This window comes from Plecotus auritus (genome assembly GCF_963455305.1).
Source record: "Plecotus auritus genome assembly, chromosome: X".
Lineage (NCBI taxonomy): Eukaryota > Metazoa > Chordata > Mammalia > Chiroptera > Vespertilionidae > Plecotus > Plecotus auritus.
Window position 1 is genome coordinate 22,805,286 of NC_137784.1, and position 24,882 is coordinate 22,830,167.

At 40.4% G+C, this 24,882-nt stretch overlaps 1 protein-coding gene across 10 annotated transcripts in view; it reads left to right on the forward strand.

Moving 5' to 3' along the window:
• Positions 1 to 266: 266 nt before the first annotated feature.
• Positions 267 to 24,882, forward strand: part of GK (glycerol kinase) — a 68,342-nt gene continuing 43,726 nt past the window's right edge. For 6 of the 10 annotated variants that reach the window (XM_080651870.1, XM_080651868.1, XM_080651872.1 and 3 more), the window contains exons 1-4: positions 335 to 522; positions 11,656 to 11,729; positions 14,319 to 14,425; positions 20,194 to 20,271. In XM_080651870.1, coding sequence (XP_080507996.1) covers positions 445 to 522; positions 11,656 to 11,729; positions 14,319 to 14,425; positions 20,194 to 20,271 — 337 coding nt within the window. In that variant the 5' untranslated portion in view covers positions 335 to 444. Of the gene's footprint in view, positions 523 to 11,655; positions 11,730 to 14,318; positions 14,426 to 20,193; positions 20,272 to 24,882 lie in introns of all 10 variants that reach the window. The other 4 variants (XM_080651873.1, XM_080651867.1, XM_080651874.1 and 1 more) reach the window with 4 other exon arrangements.

Below are 24,882 nucleotides of genomic sequence, written 5' to 3' on the forward strand. Positions count from 1 at the left end.
GCCAGTGGCCCTCCCTACCAATGGGCGGCACCGGCCTCCACCCCCAGCCTTGCTGCAGGTTGGCTCCGGCGCCGGGGCGCCGGGCCCCACGTGACCTACCGCGCGGGCCACCGCCCCCGCCGTTCCCAGGCCCCGCCCCCATGACGTCACAGAACCCTCTGTCCGGACGTTCCGCGTCTTCTGCGTTCGCCGATTGGCTGGCCCGGCAGACAGCGCCCCTCCCGCCACGCCCCCGGAGTCCTGGGGAACGCTGTTGGGGCGGGCGCGGGCCGGAGGGGCGGGGTGAGCAGCCTCCACGCGCGTAAAGGGGCTGCCTGGTGCCGGGTCTGATCGATTTGCGGTCACACGCCGCCTCGCCCTCCGGACTGGATTCTGCGCCTCCTCCGCTGGCCGCCGTCACCCGGGAAACCGGTCGCGATCTCCTGCCGACCCGAAGCTGGTTTCATGGCAGCCGCGAAGAAAGCAGTTTTGGGGCCGTTGGTTGGGGCAGTGGACCAGGGCACCAGCTCGACGCGCTTTTTGGTGAGCCCGGGGTGACATTTAAGGAGCTAAGCCGGCGCGGGAGCCCTGGGATGCCGGCATTGGTTGTAGTGTGCCCATCCCGCGTCTCCCCCGGCCCCGGGGCTCCCGGCCTCTTGGCAAGGGAAGGAGGCCAAGGCCCCCTAAGCAGGACATGCCACGCTGTAGCTGTCCCACGCGGACTTGGGGGACATTGGCCTCTCGAGACCCCGGTGGCCGATGTGAGGCAGCCCCGGCCTCGGTGGTGGAGCCGGGGAACTTCATAATGGGGGGAACTCTTCCAAAGGGATCTAGGAATCGCTGAGCATCCGTGCGGAGCTGCCCGCTTGCAGCCAGGGACAGGTGGTCACATGGACCGCTACTGCGGTCTTCCCCGGAGCATTTGGCCTGCGGGGCGCAGGACGTCCTTGGATGGGGGGAAAGCTGTGTCACGGCTGTGATAGTCTACGACAAGGTCCTTTGGAGCAGTAGAATAAATATAGTATTAGCAATGATGCGTTGTCATCCTCTCCCACAGAAATTGTAGAAGGTACAGTGCTACAGGGGTGGAGTGGGGGGCGCAGAACACATTCGGAAAAATACAGTACTCTGTCTTTACCATTCGAAGACTCGAAAATTTCAGTTTTGATACTTTGCCTGTTACAAACACTTCATGCTTCACAGAGTAAAGTGACAGGGAAATTCTGTTTCTCTTTTTATTTAAGTGACTATTCCGCTAGGAATCTTGCTCTTGAAGTGATCTAGTACTGAGTTCAGTAAGATAATATTAAAATAATTTAAATAAATGGTTGTTGGTTAAGAGCCCATGAATGCTTCAATGGACATTTGACTAACCTGGCAAGTTGGTGTATATATTTAGTAATTATTTAGCTCCATCTTCTCTACTTCAAATCATTTTTTCATGCACCTTTTTAGTATACTATACATTATATATACAGTGTATATGTTGTTCCAAACTTCTGTTTAGCTGACCACTGACTAAAACCTTCACATGTTCCTTCGTTTTGATACTCCTCTCTTGTCTACACTGGAAAGCTTTCGGTGCAATTTTAGTTTGAATCTTATTTCATGACTTACCCTAGTTTGTGCTGCCAAGACATAGTTCTACAGTCTATTACATTGTTTATCTTTTGATCACCCAGGGCAGGTTTCACTTTGTCTTATTTTCATAAATGTTTATATGGTAACCCTGAATCATAAGTAAGAAAGTCTGCCTAACTGGACTTGATTAATATGTAAAATATACAATCATCAATTGTGTATTTAATCCTCACCTGAGGATATTTTTTCCATAGATTTCCACATCCCCACCACCAGAGAGGGGGGAAAAAAGGGAGAGGAGGGGGGAGTGTGTGTATAGGGGAGAGTGAGAGAGAGAAGGAGGGAGGGAGGAAGAGAGAGAGGAACATCAATGTGAGAGAGACACATTCATTGGTTGTCTCCTGCATGTGTGTGTGAGAGAGAGAGAGAGAGAGAGAGAGAAACATTAATGTGAAAGAGAAACATTCTTTGGTTGCCTCCTGCATGTGCCCCTGGGGGACAAACCTGCAACCAAGGTAGTGCCCTTAGGTTGGAACCGAACCCTAACCTTTTGGTCTGTGGGACAACGCTCTAACCACTGAGCAAACTGGCCAGGGCCATCATTGTGTATTTAAAATGAAGAAAGATCATTAAGACACACATACCGAGTAATTTGTGCATTGAGTTTTGAAGCCATACTCCAGGACTGCCCACACAAAATGCCTGCAGGGGCCAGGCAGGTAGAGGTTGGAAGGCAGACCCAGGCCAAGGGGATAGTCTATAGTTGCCAAACAGGAACCCAAGCCCAGTGTGGCCAGATCTTCAGACTCTCTAAGAAAAGGTCATCATCTCGAGTTTTCAGTGTAATCTTCCTATGGAATGTTGGCAACTAGTTCATAAAGCACCGTGGGGGCTAAATAAACATGGTGATTGTTTTCAAGTTTATACAGTCATTGCCTTCTATGAATGCTTTTTAGAAGCCAGCCTGACTGTGCTTATCTTCCTTTGGACTCTCCGCTCTTGCTCTCCCTGTAGCCCAGCGATCTTTATCTACTGCAGTTTGTTCCTGGTCCCTCAGATTCGGTTGCCCAAGAGACATCTTTCTGCTCTGGTGGGGAAGGAATAAGTCAACTTCATATTCTCACAATCAGCTGTTCAGGATGTGACATGAACAACATGAGCCTTCAAAAGTCAGTTTCTGTTTATTGGGCTCTGTGTGGCATGATCTCAATTAGTAAGCTAAGGTGCAAATTCAGGAGATACCCATCCTGCTTATAGGATGATGTGTAAAAGTGGATCAATAATGTTTTCTGATTCCTGAGAAACAACTAGGAAAGAATTCTTCAGAGGTAGATAAAGGACTTAAAGATCCTGTGCAAAGTCAAGAAAGGCAGGGATGTTTATAAGGAAAGAGCTTGTTAAACCACTCCCTGCAAAATGCAGATAATAGATTTGCTGAATAAGTGCTTCAATCACAAGGTGATTCCCAGGAGTTCTAGTCATGCTGTTCCACGTAATTATCACTCAAAAATAATTGCTTAGTTTCTCACAAAGATTGCAGTGGATAAGAACTGTCATAAGGAAGCTTATAAAGTTAAAGGTATTTAAATAATTTCCTGGACATTTTTCATTCAATTTGCATATCCAGTTCAACTTTCACAAGACCGATAACCTCCCCAAGCTTTCTTCTCCCCTTTTCCCTGCTAGTGATTTTAACTCATGGTCTTTCATGCAATGGAAATGTCTCCTCCCCCAAAGGTCTCCTCCCCCATTCCCCATACCTTCTTAAAATTCTACTCTGCCTCCAAATTGTGGCTCAACTGCCTGCCACCCCTTAGTAGAAGTCTTCCTCAACCCCTTCTTCAGAATTTCTCCCACTTCCTACAGCACTTTCCCTAACTATGGCCTACTTTGTATTATAATTCTATACCAGCTGTATTTGAGGGCAGGGACCTCCTTTTGAGTCTAGTTCATCTTTGTATTCTTTAAAACATCTTGCTCAACACAACAAATGAACACCTGTTTTGTCTAGAGGGAACACTGTATACAGATTAACCTTTAACAGGTCAGCTGAATTTTAATTCTGGTTATCTTTTTTCCTAGTCAAAAAAAAAATCTTAAAACTTCCTCACTTTATTTCTTCTATTTTAGTAGTAGATCTGCAATTTTAAAATATATTCATTTCTTCCTCCAGTTAGCAAAAGAATTACTCTTGGCAACCTATGAATGAATATGCTTTGTACTAAAGGAAAATTTCCATCTTGTCCCATAGGAAAGTGAACTGCATTGGCACATGGTTACTCAGATTGCAGAGTAACAACTTCTTGGAAAGATAATTACCGTAACAGGTTTTAAGGAGGGGCAGTTTCTTTATAAGACAAAAGTTGCAGCTTAAACAGTCAACTTCCTTCTCTCATTTGGTAACTTTGTTTTTCCCCCATTAAGTTGAATGTTAAAGAAAAAACAAAGGCTTAGAATGTGTTGTGATTTGAAATGTGTCAGGTACTTTATAGAGGACTTTTCCAGCATTATCTCATTTAATCTTTATAACAACTGTGACGCTGGTAGTATTATTAAGCTTCTTCACACAGGTAATTAGACTGTGCTGGGGATAGTGCCCAAGGTTGCAGAGTAACTGGTGGAACTAGGATTCAAGTCCAGGTCTGTAATACTCAGAAGCCTGTCCTCCTAACTCCTGCCTTGGCTCCCTGGCTGCCTGGATTATGTTGAAGAGAAGATGGGGTGGCTGGAAAAGGCCACATACCCATCTATCACTCAAGTGTCAGTTCTGATTATGATCATAAATGAATCTTCACCAACAAAAATATACTTACAGCTTAGTTTTGCAATATGTCAAAAATTTTGCCTTTGAGTAAGTACTCCTCCTGATTTGACCATCTTGTGACTCCGTGGGTCCTGGGTTGGGCTCGGGTGTAGTCACTGTGGATAATGGTTGCGTAACCATTTCGTTCCAATAGCCAGCATCTGTGAAGAATGACTAGAATTGTAGTTCTATGCTTGTTTTGGCAGGAAACACTGCCCTGGCCCCAGTTGTCTCATTATACTCAGAGACCTCATAAGGCTCAAGGATGTATTTCCGCCTTCTTTCTTTCATTTATTTATTCAATACATATTTATTAAGCACCCGTTAGGGGCCAGAGACTAATGAACAGTAAATTTGGTAAAAACTAATTTGATTCACAGTGGGAATGAGGCCACTCTTGTGATAACTAGAGCAGTGATTCTTTTGTGGGATTCCCCGCCCCCCAAGTTGGTTTGCTTTCTCGTCCATCACATTATACAAATGGCAAAAACATGTTCTCACCAGAGAGCTGCCACCCTCTTTTGTCCTCATGTCTCTCACAAGCAGAAGTGTCAGGAGCTTTCAATTTTGAGCTCCTTAAGGAACAGAATGGTGTCTTTTATTCCTCCCTAAAGCCTAATACAGCATCTGGCATGTGGTCGGTGCTCATCACGTGAATAGACCTCAGCAGAGGGTCCTACAGGGCTCCATGGTGTTGACTAGAACTGGTTTGGAAGACGAGGAAGGTGAACCTTGTGGGGTCTTGGAAAGAGGGAAATTTGGCAACCATAGATGTATTAGATGTCTGTATAAGCTATTTGATACAATTTCATTTTGAAGAAAAATACAGTGCTGTTTGCTGTGTTCTGTGGGCTTGTTGGAATATGCCATTATGCCTCTTGTGAAATTTGCAATGTAACATATTTTTATCTTCAGTCATTTACATTTATGTAGTAGAGTGTCCTAGAGAGGAAATTGACATTCCTGAGAATTGTCTTATCACATAGTAGAGTTGAGTGTGGCATAAAAGAGTTGGCTGATGGGGAAATCACTTGCAGAGGGAAATGAATGTGCATGTTTATGATGGGAATGGCTGACATTTTACAATGAGGGTGGCGGGCCTAAAGGACAGTTACTGGGTAAGGACAGCATTTTGTGTCTCCACTACTCTTCTAAGACAGAGAAGACGTGTTGTTTCAGAAAGTTCTTTTTAAACAACTTTTTAGTAAAAATAACTTTCCTTCTTTCTTTAACTATGTTTCAGTATTTGATCATATTTGGAAATGATCTGCATATTCAGTGAATTTAACTTGACTTATCATTAAACTTGGCAAAATTCTAAGGTTTCAAGTTACCAAAAGATTTTGGGCAAGGCTTACCATAAAACATAAATATTGCTGAGTTTACTAAAAAACTTTGTAGCCCATCTACATCTACTTGTTTGACTTGTTCTCAAAAATTATCTTTAGTCACTTACGAAATTTCATCACACTGAGTTATTTTCCTTGGTGACAAATTTTGTGACAGAGAACTCATGGACTTATTTGACCAATAAGCCCAGGTAGAATAAAAGTATTATACTTAAAGATGATATTCTAAGGACATGACTATTCAACCAAACCAAACTCAAACCAGCTTTAATATAAAATATTTTATCACCCTAGCTGGTGTGGCTCAGTTGCTTGGAGCATCGTCCCATAGACTGACTGGAAGGCTATGGGTTCAATTCCCAGCCAGGGCACATGCCTAGGTTCGGGTTTGATCCCTGGTTGGGGCTGTACTGGAACCAACCAATTGATGTTTCTCTTTCATAATTGTTTATCTCCCTCCCCTCTCTAAAATCAATAAGCCTATCCTTGGGTGAATATTAAAAAATACGTATGTGTATTTTTTCTCATATCACATGATTCTGAAATAGCATTTGGATTAGTTTTCTATTTTTGAGAATTTTTATATAAGCATTTAATTCCTTTAAGCCAGTGGTCGGCAAACTCATTAGTCAACAGAGCCAAATATCAACAGTACAACGATTGAAATTTCTTTTGAGAGCCGAAAACCGACTTCTGCGCATGAGCCACGAAGTTTCAATCGCACTGTATGTGCGCGCCCGCACGTGGTATTTTGTGGAAGAGCCACACTCAAGGGCCCAAAGAGTCGCATGTGGCTCGCGAGCCGCAGTTTGCTGACCACTGCAAGCCAATTAAACAACTCTTTATAAACCAATTCTAGTAATATTTTCTCAGAGGTAGGCATACATAAACTAATACTAGATGTTACCAGAGATCTGATAGTGGTTTTTTTTTTAATTTTAGCCATAAATAAAAGTTTAGCCATGAGACAGGTAAAATAAGGCAAAAACCCCCACTTTATAGCAGTTGTGAGAACAAACAAGCAACGAGTGTGGGTTGCCAGTCACAACTTGAGCCAATTAAGCAGAGACAGGGTTGAATCCTATATGAGCATTTATTCCAATAATTCCCGAAGTGTGGGAGAGCAGCAGGTCATGCACAAAAATCTGCTCTGCACCCCACCATAAGCCAGCTGCTTATGTGGGGTAGAAGGACAAAGGTTACTTGGGGAAGTAGGCAGAAGGAATAAGAATGGGTGTAATGGTTACAGGTTGCAGGCAATGTGGGCTGGGGGGTTGCAAAGGGCAATGACAAGGTTGTTAATCTTTCCATGATAATGGGCAGTTCTCGGATGTCAATGGACTTCATTCCAAGGTTAACTTCCTTGTACCCCCGGGGCGTACTACTCTGTTAGGTTAGAATGTGCTTTCTCTAATCAGAACAGAACAATCCCGGTTAACAGAGCATGATTAATATTTCTTATAACTACAGCCAACAATCACGGTTAACAGATCATGATTCATATTTCTGCCCCAACAGTTGGAATAAGTTTATTTGTTCCAATTTTTTTCTTATTCATATTTGTGGAGAAGACGATTAAGATTTGTATTTGTTCTTGGCAAGGAGCGTTGGAGCCAGCATAGCAGTTGGGGCTTTAAAAAACAAACTCATAAATAACCGTCATTTGCTTTTTTCTTTTGTCTTAGGACTTGCGGATGGTAAAAATAGGTGGGCTCTGAACTACTTCTTGAATTGCATTTCTGATTTCACAAAGATTTGTAAGATATGGACAACTATTCTCTATTCCCCCAAGAATTTGTTTGTAAGTCATGTGACATCATAGGTTGACCTACTGGCCCAAGTACGTCATTCCACATTTGCTTCTTTCCCTCTGGATGCATAATTTATTTTACCTTGGCGGAGGAGGCTTTCTAAAAATTTTATTAGGCTCTGAATCTTTAGCTCCTAATTTTGCCAAGTTTCTGATTCAAAGTTATTAAGTCCTCTCAAATATGTTGTCAGGTTTCCGGTAGGAGAAACAGGGAGAAATTTTAAAGTGCCAGTTCAGATGCTAAAAGTTTCCTTTAGGATCCTTAGAGCTGTTTTGTTTTTTAAAGTCATTTGTCTTTTAGAAACTTCTGCATATCAATCAAAGGCCTGTTGTCCCTGGGAGGTTTGGAATCCTCCTCTTTAAGGGGGATGGAAGGTGCCTTGAGATCAACTTAAAGGTTTCCCTTTAAGTTTTAAATTATTTTGGCTAAGTTGGTCCATTTTATTTGAAAAGGCAAAAGAGGAAGGACCAAAAATGTTTGTACATATAACGAGCTAGAGTTCCCAAGGAAGGAACTTTTGGGGATCTTTTAGATGGTGAAGAGCCCATGTTCAAGATAAATTCCCCTAAAAGCTGCCTGGGGACCCCAAAAAGACAAAAGAAATGATAATAAGAGCCCCAGGTAATTTGACTGCAGGGATCAAAAAGCCTACTCTTAGATGAGAGGAAAACTCTTATTGTGTTTTACATGGACATTAACAGCTTTAGCTAAGCCTTGGGTCTGTTGGAGCCAGACTAATACCTAAGGGGGATGTGCCTCTGGGATGTGCCATTTTACAGCATTCCTGAATGCAGGGAAATTTTTTCTGATGTTGGTGGGTGACCTGAAGTCAACCTAACCATTTCTGTGGCCAGACTTCAAAGACTTGGTACTAAAAAAATGTAAAAGCTCCCATTAATAATTTTTTTATTGATTACATGTTGTGAAATGATAGTTTTATATTGGCTTAGAATGTTATTAAAACTGATTTCACCTGTTTCTTTTTACTGTTCTTTTAAAAATGTTTTTAATTGGTTTTAGAGAGAGAGGAAGGGAAAGGGAGAGGAACATGGATGTGAGGGAAAACATTGATCAGGTACCTCCCACACGCGCCCCTACTGGGGATAGAACTCACAACCTGGGTATGTGCCCTGACTGGAAATCGAACCAGGGACAACTGAGCCATACCAGCTAGGGCTCTTTTTACTGTTATTTATTTTTTTTAAATGAGAACATTTAAAATTACATATGTGGCTTGCATTGTATTGCTATTGAATGGTGTTGCAGTAAGAAAGTCACAGAGTCTAAAAACATTAAATCTAAAAAGTGTTGACGACGAGTTTGGGAGTGGAGTATAAGGAGTCAAGTCCTAAACAGCTAAAGGTGGTGTCTGTTAGGTCGCCAAAGGGGGAACGCACCAGGCCAGAATGGTGAGGGATTACGAATTATTTGATCATCTGCGCACCAGGTGGCTGAGCCTGGATGGCTCCAGCCCCCAGTTACGGGAGTCCACGGCTTTTAAAGGACTTTTGGCAGGCTTTTTCTGGGCGGAGACTTCTTTATGCATACCCGGAGGGGAGAGAATGGAATGTAGTCGCAGCAAAGGGAAGGGAATGTCCATATTGAAATGACCTGAAAAGCCAGTTCCCCGGGGAGGGGTCTCAATTCAATTATTTGATCAGACCTAACGGTGTTCACTTTCTGTTCAGATTCAGTGTTCTGAAGAAGTAGGAAGGTCCAGGCTCTTTCCTGTTATATCAAACTAGAGTCCCCGTGCATGAAATTTGTGCACTGAGGGGGGGGGTGTCCCTCAGCCTGGCCTGCGCCCTCTCGCAGTCTGGGAGCCCTCAGGGGATGTCCGACTAATGGCTTAGGCCCACTTCCCACGCGGGCCTAAGCCGGCAGTCGGATATCCTTAGCCCTGCTGCGGAGGCTAGAGAGAGGCTCCCACCACCACCACTGTGCTCGCCAGCTGTGAGCCCGGCTTCTGGCTGAGCAGTGCTCCCCTGTGGGAGCGCACTGACCATCAGGGGGCAGCTCCTGCGTTGACCGTCTGCCCTCTGGTGGTCAGTGCGCGTCATAGCGACCGATTGTTCCGCTGTTCGATTGATTTGCATATTAGCCTTTTATTATATAGGATGCTGTGTGATCAGATGGCGTCATGCTCCATGTAGCAAATAGAATTTACCCAAATCTCTGCCTATTTCAAAGGCCTATAAATCTATTTTTAGTGTGAGGGTCCTGAAGCTAGCCTAGTTAAAACTAGGTGATGGAAGAAGGGTCGCACTCCATTCATAGCTCTATAGGTCTGCTATTGAGGTTTTTATAAATCCAGCATGCAAAAAGGGACACCTTGTTATGACACCAGTGTCTCTTGGGGATTTGAGACCCTGGAAGCAGCAGTAATATGAATAAAGAGAACACAACTGTGGTTTCCTATTAGAGTTTAGGCCACATAACCATTTCTCATTTGATAATTCTTCTCCTAATAAGTAGATAGACCATACTTTTTCAGACATGCAACACATTTATTGAGCATTAAAACTGTCAGAAAACCCTTGCTGGTTTGGCTCAGTGGATAGGGCATCGTCCTACGGACTGAAGGGTCCCAGGTTTGATTCCAGTCAAAGGCACATGCCTGGGTTGCGGGTTCGGTCACCAGTGGGGGCCGGCAGGAGGCATCCTATGGATGATTCTCTCTCATTTATGTTTCTATCTCCCTCTTCCTTCCTCTCTGAAATAATAAAAAAATATATTTTTTTAAAAACTGTCAGAAAAAATTAAAAAATAATGCTCTGTCAGGCACTATTCTAGGCCCTAGAGAGGCAAATAAAATATGACAAAAAGGAGCAGGTATCCTAAAGATACTCTAATGCTAAGTTGTGAATTACACGGGCTTCTGCCAAGTGCCCTATACTTATGATGTGTTAAGTTAACCTTTGACTTTTAAGATACTTTATCTCCTCAAAGGGCTTGAGAATTTGCCTTCTTGCTTTCATTATGTTTATTACTTCCTCCCAAAAAGGAGGTATATGTGTGGTGGGAAGGGAGTGGAGCAGCAATTCGCCGTGTATTTTCTCTTATTTCTGTTTCTTAGTTTTCATTGAGCAGGTAATTTTCTCCCATAGGAAACCTAGGCATGGAAACACATTCTTCCCTAATTGAATATGACTCCACTGCTGCAATTACAGTGATTTGGGAAGTTAACTTTAATGAAACTATGAATCCTTACTCTGAAAGACTAAGTACTTTTTGGTACTCGAGTATAGGTACTCCCAGGTGAAAACAATATACAGTTGACTCCTGAACAACACGGATTTATTTTAAAGTGGCAGAAGTTCAATTAACCCGCACTGTTCAAACCTGCGTTGTTCAATGGTCAACTCTGTGGTTGGGAATCCAACTATGTGGGTGTACTTATACATGGATTTCCCACTGCACGGGGAGGAGGGGCATTATTCATGGGTCAACAGTAGATGAAAAAAGTTTGCTAAGTTCTTTTAAGTGTTTCGGTAGTATTAAATTTGTGGAAGATTGTAAAGCCCTTCTTTGTCAGCTTTCATCCCTTCGGTTTTGCTGTTTTATATCAAGGGTCAGCAATTCATGACAAGTACGTCACAGAGAGCCCTCAGCTGGTTGCCAGGATACACTTCTCCTATTTGTCTATTATAAGAGCTAGATGCATTTGCTGCACTTCCCTTCAAAGGAATTCCCACAGTATGCTTCCCTGCTTAGGCATCTATGACTCTTTCTGTCTCCACATCCAAGATGGATGCTAAATGGACCATTCACACCATCACTATCAGAGTTTTGCCAGCTCTTTTATTCTTGGTTTTATTATTCTCAAAAGAAAAAGATCTTTACTATTAATTGGTCGGCTCCTACATCTGGAGCCATTTTTGTTTTTTAAAAAATCAGTAATTGCCTCTTTACCTTTATCTTCAATAGGTTTTTATTTATATAAAGGGAAGTTATTTCTGAAGCTACCTTATAACTTTTATGTTTCTATCTGAAGAGAAAGTAGGACATCTTATGGCATTTCATCTGACTGGGCTTTTTCTATCAGTAAATAAAAACTTCAGTTGCTGAATAACTTTAAACACCTTTGCTCTTTGCCTGCATTTTGAACACAGTATTGCAATATATTTTTCAGGTTTTCAATTCAAAAACAGCCGAACTACTTAGTCATCATCAAGTGGAAATAAAACAAGAGTTTCCAAGAGAAGGGTATGTTTCCTAATTTAATATGTAAACATATATCGCATTTCTTAGGCCATCTCACCCCACCTGCCCAGGGGCTTTTTAAAGTAAACTTGACCAAACACCTTCCTAAGAAGACTTGAGAGATGGGATAGGTATTAGTCAGGAAAATGAACAAAAATGTGGTAGCTCAGCAAAATATCTGGGTATTTGATGGCTTAGGAATTCAGTGACAGAAAAGAAGTGGATGATAACGTAATAAAGCAACGATGTAGTAAATATCAGAAATCCTACATTAACTTCAAAGTCATTTAATTCTGGGTCTGCATCATTGCCCAACCGCTGTTTGCTCATTAGAGTGTGTGTTTTTCTTAAATAAAGATATGTTTTTTCTAAAAAGCACTCACATATCTAATACTAAAATTGTCCTTTTTTATAGTAATGTTCATATGTAGTAATTGTGATTAAATAGAATGTTGAGTATATTATTTTAAACAGCCATTTTCAACCGGTGTGCTGCAAGAATTTTTAAAACATGAAATAACTATTTAGTCAATGGCACTGACCTCTTTTCCCTTAGATTGTCAAATTAAAAAAATGACAACAGCCAACACAATAATAGCTGTCCTGTGTAAATGAATCAAAATCATACCTAATTTTTTTTTTGTCGGATTGGCAAAAATATTTTTTGGCATGCTGTGGAATTTTAATTAGTTTATGTGTGCCATGAGATGAAAAAGGTTGAAAATTGCTGGTTTAAAATGTTATGATATGTATGATACAGCCACTTTGAAAAACTGTGTGGCAGTTTCTTATAAAATTAACCATACTTCTGTAGCATTGCAACCTTAGGAGGATTTAATCCAAGAGCAATGAAAGCATATGTCTAAAGAAAAACTTATAGATGAATGCTTATAGCAGCTTTATTCATAATAACCCAAACTGGAAGCAACCCAAATGTCTGTCATCAGTAGAATGGGTAACAATGAAATACTGTTCAGCACTTTTTAAGCAGTGAACTGATACATGCTACAGCATAGATATATCTTGTTGATATCATGGAAAGTGGAAAAGGCTGTACATGAAAGAATGCATGCAGCATGGCTATATCTAAAAGTCAAGAGGCTAAACTAATTTAGAATGACAGATCTAAAAATTTGTTGCCCATGGAGTACGTGATTGACATAAGAGATCCATGAAAGAATTTCTAGAATGATGGGAACATTCCATATTTTGACTGGGGTGTTGGTTAGATGAGTTATATACATTTGTTAAAACTCAACAAATTGTGCACTTTAGATCTGTTCATTTCACTATAAAGTTTCCTTCAATTTAAGAGAAAAGATTGGTGTCCTACCAAATTTTATAATTTCTTTCTATGACTTCTTTCTATTTTAAAGAATTCCTTTGTTTAGTAATAAAAGCTGTTAATATGTTAGCTGCATTAGAGTGACTCTCCTCAGACCTGATCCCAGTACAATTTGGAGAGAGGATACATGTGTCTTGGAGGGATGAAAATTAGAAATATGTTGAGATATTGGGTTTCTGGAAAAAGAATTTAGAGACAAGAACTCAAAGCTCAGGAAAACTAGGCTGGCCTGAGGAAGGCAGAGAAGAAAGGCATTTGGAACTCTTTTTTTTTTTTTTTTGCTACTAGGATTTGCTACTTGCAGATCCTAGGGTAGGATTCTTGTACCTTGTGTCATTTCTGCTTTTGGGGTTTCCTCAGTCGCCATTTGTTTCTCTGCCTCATCATTTATTTTTATTTTTAAAATATATTTTTATTGATTTCAGAGAGGAAGGGAGAGGGAGAGAGAGATAGAAAAAACATCAACGATGAGAGACAATCATTGATTGGCTGCCTCCTGCATGCCCCCTACAGGGTATTGAACCTGCAACTGGAACACATGCCCCTGACGGGAATCGAACCTGGGACGCTTCAGTCCGCAGGCCAACGCTCTATCCACTGAGCCAAACCAGCTAGGGCATGCCTCATCATTTATTATGAGCCTTTCAGCCTTCTGAGGCCCTGGTTCCTTACCAAAATTGTACTGGGATTGGGTCTGAAAACTTGGACCAATTGCTTGTCTACTTGAAATAGTTATTAGAACACATTTACAATTTTCCCTAAATACTAACAAAACATTTCGAGAAAAATATGGCAAAATAGATTAGTATACTTATTTGACTTTTCAGAATTTCTTTTGATAGGTAGGTAGATATCAGTCTACTTAGAAATAACTAAAAAAAGAAAGGATAACTAAAATAACTAGAGAAACATGCAGATCAATTTATCAAACCCACGGGATATAAAGAATCGGGGAACTAATTTCTTACTGGATTTGAATTTTAAAATAGGTAGAATATTTGTTATTTTGTGACCTGTTATTACTTGCTTCCTTTCAAATGATTGATTACTATATGAAGAATAATAAAAACGTAAGGGACGTAAAATAGGCTTTTCTTTAAATCGTTTCTTTAGAGTATTGAATATGCTTTGCTTTGCTCATCTGATTTTAATTTATACAACAGCCACACTCTCTTAAGTGAACATTTCTAGAGATATAAATGTATTGCTTTCTTGTGGACTAACCAAATGCATTCTTTTGTTCAAAGATGGGTGGAACAAGACCCTAAGGAAATTCTGATGTCTGTCTATGAGTGTATAGAGAAAACATGTGAGAAACTTGAACAACTCAATATTGACATTTCCAACATAAAAGGTATTTTTAATAGAATATTTCTCTCCGTGGTATGATTATCTCAATAAGATCTATTCATTCATTCATTTATTCGGCGCATAATTGAGTATCCAGCACCAAGCAGGTCCCTGTTCTCATGAAGCTTTTATTTGAGGGGGGCAGGGAAATGTTTTGACATCAACTAATACAAGCTAATTTCAATATTGATAAGTTCCATGCATAAAATGAAATTGAGTTCTATGGTAGGGTGTGCCTAGAGAGGCTTACTTTAGATTGGATGGCTGGAGAAGGCCTCTTTGAGGAGACGACACTGTTACTGAGGTCTCAAAGGCCAAAAGGGGCCAGCCATGCCAATATTTGGGAAAAGAGTAGTCGAGGAAAAGGAAGCAGCACATGCAAAGGTCCTGAGGTAGGAATAAGCTTGTGGCACATTCCTGGATCAAAAAGAAAGCCAGCATGTCAAAAGTAGAGTAAAAGATGGGTGAAGGGTGAGGGTGGATACATAGGTAAGAGGTTTCAATAGCAGTTGAAACCGGGGAAGTAGCTAGGGCTTTGTGGTACCACTTAGGAGTTTGGATGTTATTTTTTCCTCATCAGAGGCTATTTTTCCACTGATTTTTAGAGAAAGTGGAAGGGAGGGCAAGAGACAGAAAGAGTGAAACATTGATGTGAGAGAGACACATCAATTGATTGCCTCTTGTATGCGCCCTGATGGAGAGGCCAGGATCTAGCCTGCAACCAAGGAAGGTGCCCTTGACCTGAATCAAACCAACGACCCTTCAGTCCGTAGGCCGACACTCTATCCACTGAACCAAACCAGCTAGGGCTTGGACGTTATTCTTAGTATCACAGAGAGCCATGAAAAGGTTTCAAGGGATGACAGGGTCTGAATTGTGGTTTAAAGACAACTTCCTGACTGCTGTGTGAAGCCATGTGGAGAGTGGATGGTAAAGGCCTAAGTTGGATACAGGGAGACCACAGTAGAGGTTGCTGTGGAAGTTTTGAGAGAAAGGATGATGGCAGTGAGGGAGGGGAGAAAGGGCCAGAACTTCTTGATGGATTGGCTGCCAGTAGTAAAGAGAGGATGGGGGAAGATGGGTCAAAGATGATGCTTGGGTTTTTGCTAGAGCTCCTAGTAGATAGGGATGCCTTTTCCTGAGGAGAAAGACTAGAATGAGGAGCAATAGAGGGAGGGGAAGTTGTTTGAAATAAAAACACTTTGCTTGTAAAATCTCCCTAAAAATAATGGTTTGAGAGTGTTAGACTATTACAGATCTCTTAATTCCTAGTAGTTTTAATATAAAAACTACCTAAGTTTGGCTTTGCATCATTTATACAGTGAGAACAAAAATATCCCGGTCATCCAAAATTGATAAAGTAGTGTAAAGGGCAGAGCATAATGTGGTAATCACCATATCTTTGTAATTTAAACTTTTCAAGTTCATTGAAGGGCTGTTTTTTCTTCATCAACTCAAGGTGGGTGAAATCATCCATTGGTGATGGCAGTGTATTGAGATTCACATTATCTTTCTTGGCACTGAGATTTACCAGCATTCTTGAGATGAAACTTTGATTTTTTTTCAGACTTTCCCCTATTGGTATATTTTAAAAACTCACTAAAAAAGACAAACATAATCAAACCATTCATTCAGCAAACCTATAGAGTGCCTACTATGTGCTGGGTGTGCTAGGGAAACAATGGGACACAAATAGTGTTGTGCAGCTAACGTTCAAGTGGAGGAAACATGAGTCCAATAATCAATAATTACAAATTAATGGAAAGTTGTAACAATAAGAGTTATTTCTGTTAATGTAGACTTTTTAAAGAGAAACCAACACCCTTGTGTAGATTTGCTATTTTGTTAAAATATATTTTAATGATTACAGAGAGGAAGGGAGAGGAACAGAGAACTAGACACATCAGTGAAGAGAGAGAATCATTGATTGGCTGCCTCCTGAATGCCTCACACTGGAGATCGAGCCCGCAACCCAGGCATATGCCCTAACCAGGACCTCCTGGTTCATAGGTAGATGCTCAACCACTGAGCCACGCTGGCCAGGTGACATTTTTTTAAATATTTTACCCTCATTTTATCCCTCTAAATGGCAGTGTTTCAGACTTTTTAGAGTTGCATTCATCAAGTTTCAGATGAGTTGTGCATCGAAGTGATTGTTAGTCGCTTCCTTGAATTGTTCTCACAGCTTTCACAGTCTAAACAGGGTGAACATATAAGAGGCATTCAGCAGCACACTCTGATGTCAAAACATTCAAAATCACCTAGGTGGCCATGCATTGTATGTAGATTCCAGGGCGATTGGCCATGGTTTTGACATCATTCTACCTCCTTTAAAGGTAAGGTAGGCAACTTAGTGGTTCTCTGTTTTTTGTTTTTATTATTTATTTTGTTAATCCTCACTTGAGAGGATATTTTCCCATTAAATTTTAGAGAGAGTGCAAGGGAGGAAGACAGACAGAAAAACATCGATGTGAGAGAAACACATTGATTGGTTGCTGCCTGCATGCACCCTGACCAGGGCCAGCGATCAAGCCTGCAACCTAGGTACATGCCCTTGACTGGAATCATACCTGGGACCCTTCAGTCTGCAGGCCAACACTCTATCCACTGAGCCAAACCAGCTAGGGCTTACTGGCCTTCTGTACCCACTCAGATACCGTTCCCTTTTCTCTTGTTTGTGGTGTATGTGAAGATGACATACAACTCCAGTCCAAGTGACTTGTCTTTCACTTGCAGTAACTGATCTGGAAGAACACTGAACATGCTGCTATCTGCTCTACACTCCTGTCTGGCCAGTGTGAAACCCATAGCTGAGCCAAAGTGACCCAGCACTTTCTTCTCAGCACTACCAGCCTGTGGCCAAGGAAGAGAATGTCCCACAGGCCCCTCCATACCAAGCCAGTTGTGCTCAATGCCCCTTCCCCACAACCCCCGCCAGATAATTTATTAATTGGCTCTGCCAAGGACCAAGCTTTTGCCTATATAGAACAATACATCACAGAATGATAATGCTATAAAGGATCTTTGGTTACCAAGACCTAGCTGCAAATGAGGGAAAGGGACTTATTGCAGGTCATGTGGCTGTGTAGTGGTAGATGACATTAAAGTACAGCTTCCCTGTCTTACGGTCCCATGCTCTTTTTCCTGAGCCACACTGATAACCTCACAAACCTTCTGTTTTTATTTTTACTTTTTAAAATATATTTTTATTTCAGAGAGGGAGGGAGAGAGAGAGAAACATCAATGATGAGAGAAAGTCATTGATCAGCTGCCTCCCACACGCCCCCCTACTGGGGATTGAGCCGGCAACCTGGGCATGTGCCCTGACAGGTCAACTCTCAAATACTGAGCCACGCTGGCTGGGTAGGGGAAGCTATTTCACTGGACTTTGTAGAGAAGCTATTTCTCTGGACTTTGTAAGAAAAACAATTTTACTTGGCACAAAGGAATTAAGATAGAGGGAAAAGGAGTGGTCAGGGAGGATGCTGTGACCAACGAATCAAATGGAAATAGCTCCAGATTACATTCTGAATCCAAGTTAGAATGAGCCAATGAAGGTAACATGAGGGACATAGAATAGTGACTCATGGATTGTGGCTAAGGGTGCAGCCAGCCTATAGTGGGGAGCAATAGGAGATTTTGGCAGACCATGAATTCATTCCTAGCCACCATTGTCACATTCACAGTACTATATTTTAGCAACTTGTGACCGAGGTCCCACTGAGGTCTCTCGTCTCTGTTGTGCCCATAGTACTCTCGGGGAATTCGTTCCTGCTTTGCCTAGTCCCCATTCTCTTAATCCACTCTCCTCAGTAATGATGACAATGAATAGTAGCAGTAAGTAACATTTATTGAGTGCTTACTATGTGCCAGGCACTGTTTTAACATGCAAACCCTGTAAGGTGGGAACTGTTGTGCCCATTTTACAGAAGATGAAAGAAACAGACCCAGGGTCACGCTGCTAGGAAGCAGAGGAATTAGACTTTCAACCCCAGCAGTCTGGCTTCAGAGCCTGAGCTCTACTGAATAGTGCCCCAAACTTGTGATCCAGCTTTTTCTAGGTCCCATTTGAGCAAATAACCATAGCTTTCTGCCCTACTTGAGGCTCCTCCCTCCACCTGTGTATTAATCTCATGCTCTCCTGTCACTAAGAGGATCAGAACCATGTCCCATTGATTCCCAGCCTTGCTCCTCCCACTCCCCCTTCTCCTTCCTCTTAAGTCCTGTAAACATTTGTGCCTTCTATTTAAAAAAAAAAAAACAAAAAAAAAAACACCCCCAAATCTCTTCCTTCCTTGGAGTAGAATCTCATTCATCTTTGTCCCTTTAGAAAAAGGTGTTCAATAAAGTAAATAAATCATTGGATAAAGATTATTTAGAACAAAGGAGCTGCTTGGTCCCCCCTCAGCTCCGTGTTGCTCAGAATGTTCCTATTGTGTTTTATTCTGGATGTACAATTTGAGTAATACAGTTCATTGTATGTTCCTAGAAGAAGAGGAATATTCCATATAGAGTTGGGGCAGTATAAGGAAAATGGATTATGTAGACTAGACAGGGGAAGAGAAGACTTGAGGGACAAAGTAGCTGATTCAAGTATGAAAGAGTGACATGGAAGAAAGATTAACCTAATTCTGTGTATCTCCAAAGAATATAGTTAAGACGTAAAGGTGGAAGCTACAAAGAAAAGGATTTGATTTTTTAATAGCAAAGCTATGCAATAGACATTGTCTGCTTGGAGAAGAGGTAGTATCTTGTCACTAGACATGCTGTCTGAATGGTCACATGATAGGTGATTCTAGAAATAGCCTTTAAGGTCTGTCCTGATATTAAATTCTGGAAGAGCTCGATATTTATTTATTTTTTTTAACCCAGTGAGTTCAACCTGGGTTGTACAGTAGAATCACCTGGGAGTTTTAAGAAAAAATATTAATGCTCAGATTCCCCCCTAGGTCAGTTAAATCAACGTTTGGGCCAGGGTCTGAGCATTGGTAGTTCTTAAAAGCTCTGCAGCTGATTCCAATGTACAGTCAAATCTGAGAACCTCTGATTTAGCTGAATTGAAAAAGATGGTATGGATTTATATTTTACTTATAGTAACTTACTGTAATTACAGCACTTGAGTTGTAGGACAGTATAATGTAAATGCCATCACATATTGTATTTATGCTGATTAAAACTCATATGTTCCATATTATATTATTAAAAGACAGAAATAAAATTGAATTTCAAACTAATCATAATGTGCATTTGCCCAGCATGAGGGATCTTATCTGTGGCTATTTTCTTAAAATGCAGGTGTGTATACACACACACACACACACACACACACACACACACACACACGGAAGGAAATTTCTTGTACCAGTTAGTAAATAAATGAATGAGGTGATTGTTGGTCTCCTTAGAATAATAAATAGGGTATTGTAAATTTGGAAAGGTACTGCGTTCCCTTTTTTAAGGCAACCTGGAAAGTATTTCATCTGGATATCGATCTGGGTTCATGTCATCTTGTGCTGGGAATGAAGCAGGAAGGAGTCTGTAGCAATAAAAAGAAACACTTGACATTGGGTGTTCACTTTTCCTGGGGCCACTTAAAGAAAATAAATTCAATACCACTACAAATGTTCCAGATATTTTTGTTGTTGTTGTTCCAGGTATTTTTTGAATTGTTATGTTTAGTTGTGCCTGTTTAAAAAAAAAGAGAGAACAATTCTGAAGTCGTTTTCTTTTTGTTTAACTTCTGTTCCCTTCTGTTTAACTTTCTCTTTAAAGCTATTGGTGTCAGTAACCAGAGGGAAACCACTGTAGTCTGGGACAAGATAACTGGAGAGCCTCTCTACAATGCTGTAGGTAAGCTGTTGTGCATGGATGTCAAATGCAAGGCCTTTCTCCACTTGCAAATGTTGTCATACTAAACTATCTGGCTAAAAAAGCATGTGGTCATGGTTCCTATAATTTGATGGGATGGGCAGAAGAGTCCTCTAAGAAAATTATTGTGAGATATATACCATTTTTAGCTATTTATTCACATCTTGAATTAACTCTTTCCCCATTTTCTGATTATTTGTATTATACAAATGGGTTGATGTTGCCAGAACTGTTTTATAATCCCTGCTGTTTCTGATACCTAAAAGAGATCTCCACTCCTCCTCCTCCCCAAAACATCAAAATTACAGGTGTTCATAGTTATATCTCTATAAAGTACTTGGGTCTTCCCACCTAGAGGAATTTCAATAGATTCTTCTGAGGTTATGAAAATCAAAATTTTAGCTCACTTTGCTACAAACTAGGCTATTTCAGTAGGAGTTCAAAAACTCAAAAATCTCAAGTATACCACCATTAGATATCACATCTTATTAAATGTAAATGACCACGAGTATATTTTATCATCACGTCGCAGCACATGACAATCGAGCACTGAATGGTTATGTCACTTGCTAAAAGGAAAATTTCTTTCTAAATATATAATCACTAAAAGGCATCATTCTGTCACAAATAGCAAAGCACAGTTTTTGTCAATAAAATACCAGGGTGTAGGGTGGGGAATGGAGGCAAAAATTGTCAGAGATGGGATGATTTCTAGCGTGAGCTATTTTTACTTTACAGTGATTTTAGTAATATAGTTACTTTAGCATTAATTGGAAGAAACTGATAAGCAGAAAATATACTAAAAAGTTGCCATGTGAAGAGTAGCATTAATCCTCTGGAAATAAGTTTTATAAAAAAATAAGGCATTTAATGTTATTTTATAAGAAAGCATTTAGTATGTCTTCTGTGTTTAGGATTTTTTAAAAAGACTCAAAAACTCTCAAAGAATTGCAGTCAAAGATCCTATTACTCAAAAGTACATCTTTTACATCTTTATTTTGTCCTTATTCTCATAAGCAGCTCATTCTGAATATAAGTAAAGCAGGATATTACCATTCTAATGGCTAGTACCTAAGAGAGTATTTTTTCACAGATCAATTTTAGCCAACTTCTTGAACTAGTTAGGTTTTCCTTTTTTTTTTTGTTCTCCTGGTGAAAAGAAGTGCCTACTCAAAGGAGCCAGAATGTTCCTGTTAAACTCTAAACTTGAATTGTAAAAGTGCAACTTTGGACTTTGAGTTGTCATTTTTAAATAATGCAACTGGGTTAGTTGAAGTTATGCTTATAGTGAAGGATTTCAAGTAAATATTTTACCAGAAAAACTTTCTGTTTGTTATGTGCTTGTTTACTCATTTCCTTGTCTTCTACCTGTGTCCCTCTGCACCCCTCCCCCATTCTCTGTGATTTAGAGGATTAATTCCAACCATAACTATGGAATATGAAGGTCTTTTTCTCAATACTGAACCAAATGCATGTTTTGAGAACTTCTTGCATGTTTAGTGCTATGCTGCATATGTTACAGAGGACAGGACTTATTGGCTGTTTTTGTAAGCACTTTAGAATCCAGTTTGGAAAGAGACTAACAAAATTAGGGAATAGATTATAAATTGTGTATTGCTAAGTTGAAGAAGAATTAGAGCAAGTACAGGTTAGTATGGATTTTGAATTTTTGGCATGTCTTTGGGGAAGGTTGAACTCCATTTTAGGCCTGGATGAATGTATTGGGTTATATTAGGAAAAGGGAGAATTGAAGGTTAGTGTAAACAAGCTATGAAGGTGAAAATGTGTATACTTATTTCACCGAAGAGTGAAGACACTGGTCAAATTCGAGCATAGAGTGGCTTATTTAAGCATTTTAATAGAACTAACAGTCAAAATAATGTTCAATAAGTGCTAACTGCTATTACTGTTGACTAGGGATTGTGCTAAACACTTTACCCATGTTATTTAATCTCAGTGACCCTGAAATAGATTTTACTAGCCTTATTTTCTAAATTAATTATGGAAAAGCTATATAACTTGTCCAATGCTGTGTAGAGGTAAAGCCAGTTTGAACATAAACCTCTCCGACCCCAAAGCCTGTGTTCTAATTTTGATAGATGGAGGTTGATGAAGATAGAGAGGGCCTGAAAACCATGCCCTGGGCAACATGGGGCAAAATGGGACAAAAGTGGTGGAATGGCTTATTTCAAATGCACCTGTTTACTGAGAACATCTAGAGAAGTGGAACAAAAAAACACGCAATTATCTGAAGGACTGGACAGCTACCAAGGCAGTGAGGAATTGTGGGACCAATTCCCAGGAGAGAAGGAAAGCCCAGAGAGATGGGCCTGGCATTTGTTGTCCCTAGAGATATCTGTCAATTTGGAAAGGAGTATCTGAGGGCTAAGCAGCACCGTCATAGGTTATGAAGACAGGGAGGCAAAGGATGGAGTCAGAGGCTGCCAGTGATGGGGTAAATATTGGTAAGATCACAGCTTTCGATTGGGACTATGAAGGGTCAATCCTAGAAGTAAGGTGAACTGAAAATAAACCAATCTTCACAGGAATTGAAGCCTAGATTCAGATAACTTGAAAACCCCGATTAGATTAAGATGTTCTGAGGTTGCTAATGCTCCTCATCTAACTCCTTTTTAGAGGTTTCATATACAATTTTTAGTTTTCTATAAAATAATAGTCAAGCTTACAAAACAACATGTGACTAAAAACAACAGAGGCAAGTGACATTAGAAACAGACCCATAGGAAATCCTGATATTGGAGTTACCAGGCTTTAAAATAATTGTGATTACCTGGCTGGTGTGGTACAGTGGATTGAGCCTCATCCCAGGCACCAAGAGGTTACCATTTTGATTCCCAGTCAGGGCACATGCCCGGGTTTCAGCTTGATCCCCAGTAGGGGCCATGCTGGAGGCAGCCAATCATGTTTCTTTCTCATTGATGCTTCTATCTTTCCATTCCTTTCTCTCTAAAAAAATCAACGCAAACCTTTTTTTAAAGTAAAATAATCATGATCAACATGTTCAAGCAATTCATTGACAAGATGGATGACATTAGCAAAAAATTAGGAATTTGCCCTAACCGGTTTGGATAGAGCATCGGCTTGGGGACTCAAGGGTCCCAGGTTTGATTCCGGTCAAGGGCATGTACCTTGGTTGTGGGCACATCCCAAGTAGGGGGTGTGCAGGAGGCAGCTGATTGATGTTTCTGTCTCATCAATGTTTCTATCCCTCTCTCCCTCTCCCTTCCTCTCTGAAAAAAAATCAATAAAATATATTTTTTTAAAAATTAGGAATTTAAAAGTGGAAATTCTAGAATTAGTGAACCAGAAGAGGGATCAGAAGTAAATATCCAAACTGAAGAACAGATAGACAAAGGTTTAGAAAATACAGAAGAAGAAAAAACTAAGAGAAATATGGAGTAAGGTGAGGAGGTTCAATGGATTTGTAATTGGAGTCCCAGAAGAAATGGAAAGAGAGATATTAAAGTTTTTGAAAAGAGATGAAAGATATCAAGTCACAGAATCAAGAAGCACTTAGATCCCCAGGGAAGATGAATACAGAAAACCATACATAAACATATGCTGAGACCTAAAGATGAAACGACAAATTTTAAAGTAAGCGGAAGTAGGAGAATTTCCAGGTACTGCTAGTGGACATGAAATATACTTGCTGAAGAACCTGAAGACTGAGAAAGGCTATTTGTTTTTGCTTGCACTAAAGGTGTGTTTGTACACTGACATCTTTTATATCAGATATAGGCATATAAAAAAGTTCAAATGGGCCCATTGAGGCACGGATGGCCCATGTTAGTAGTTTCGTATACTTTTAGAACTTGTATGTTAATTCTCTGACCATGGTAAACATTGGTGTGGTATCTAAAATGAAGAAGTGTCACTTTGCATCACTGCTTCCAGTCACTGTGCCATGATGCAACCATTTACTATTATGGCCTCATAGGTAGATTGTAGGAGCTTTGTGGCCTGGGATCTAAATCAGGCCTTCGCCTGCTCTCATCTGTCTTCACTTATCCTGGTCCCTCTGGTATTTTTCTCTCCCTCTAAGCATTATTTTCATCAATATTCTTTTCCAAAGAGTCCCCACCAACCCACTCCCTGCTATTTTTCTAAGCACTTTTCTTCTAAAATCAACTTTATAGTGGTCTACATACATTGGTATCTAAATATTATTGACAGAAGGTTTGAGTTTATATATACACCACAGGCTAAACTGATAAAGACAAAACTACCCAAGTGATTCCAATGTCGAGGGGTGGGAAGTCTGGAAACAATGAGATGTAGTGTGTTCATATGCACATTTCACTGATGCTACCAGTGAAATGTTCTGGCCTAACTAGGATAGAACATAGTAAGGACTAATATTCAGGGAGGCAAGAGCCACTGATTTAAGACCTTCCGTGTATTAAAGAGAACTACCAACAAAAACATTTGTCTCTGAAATAATTTTTCTTATTTAAATTGTATTGCAAACAATTTTTCCTAAGATGTTGGATTTAAAGTTCCCTATGACACACAACTTTTTAGGTGGAGTGTGCAATTTTAAACATTGCTCATCCTTTTTGCCTTTTTAATTTT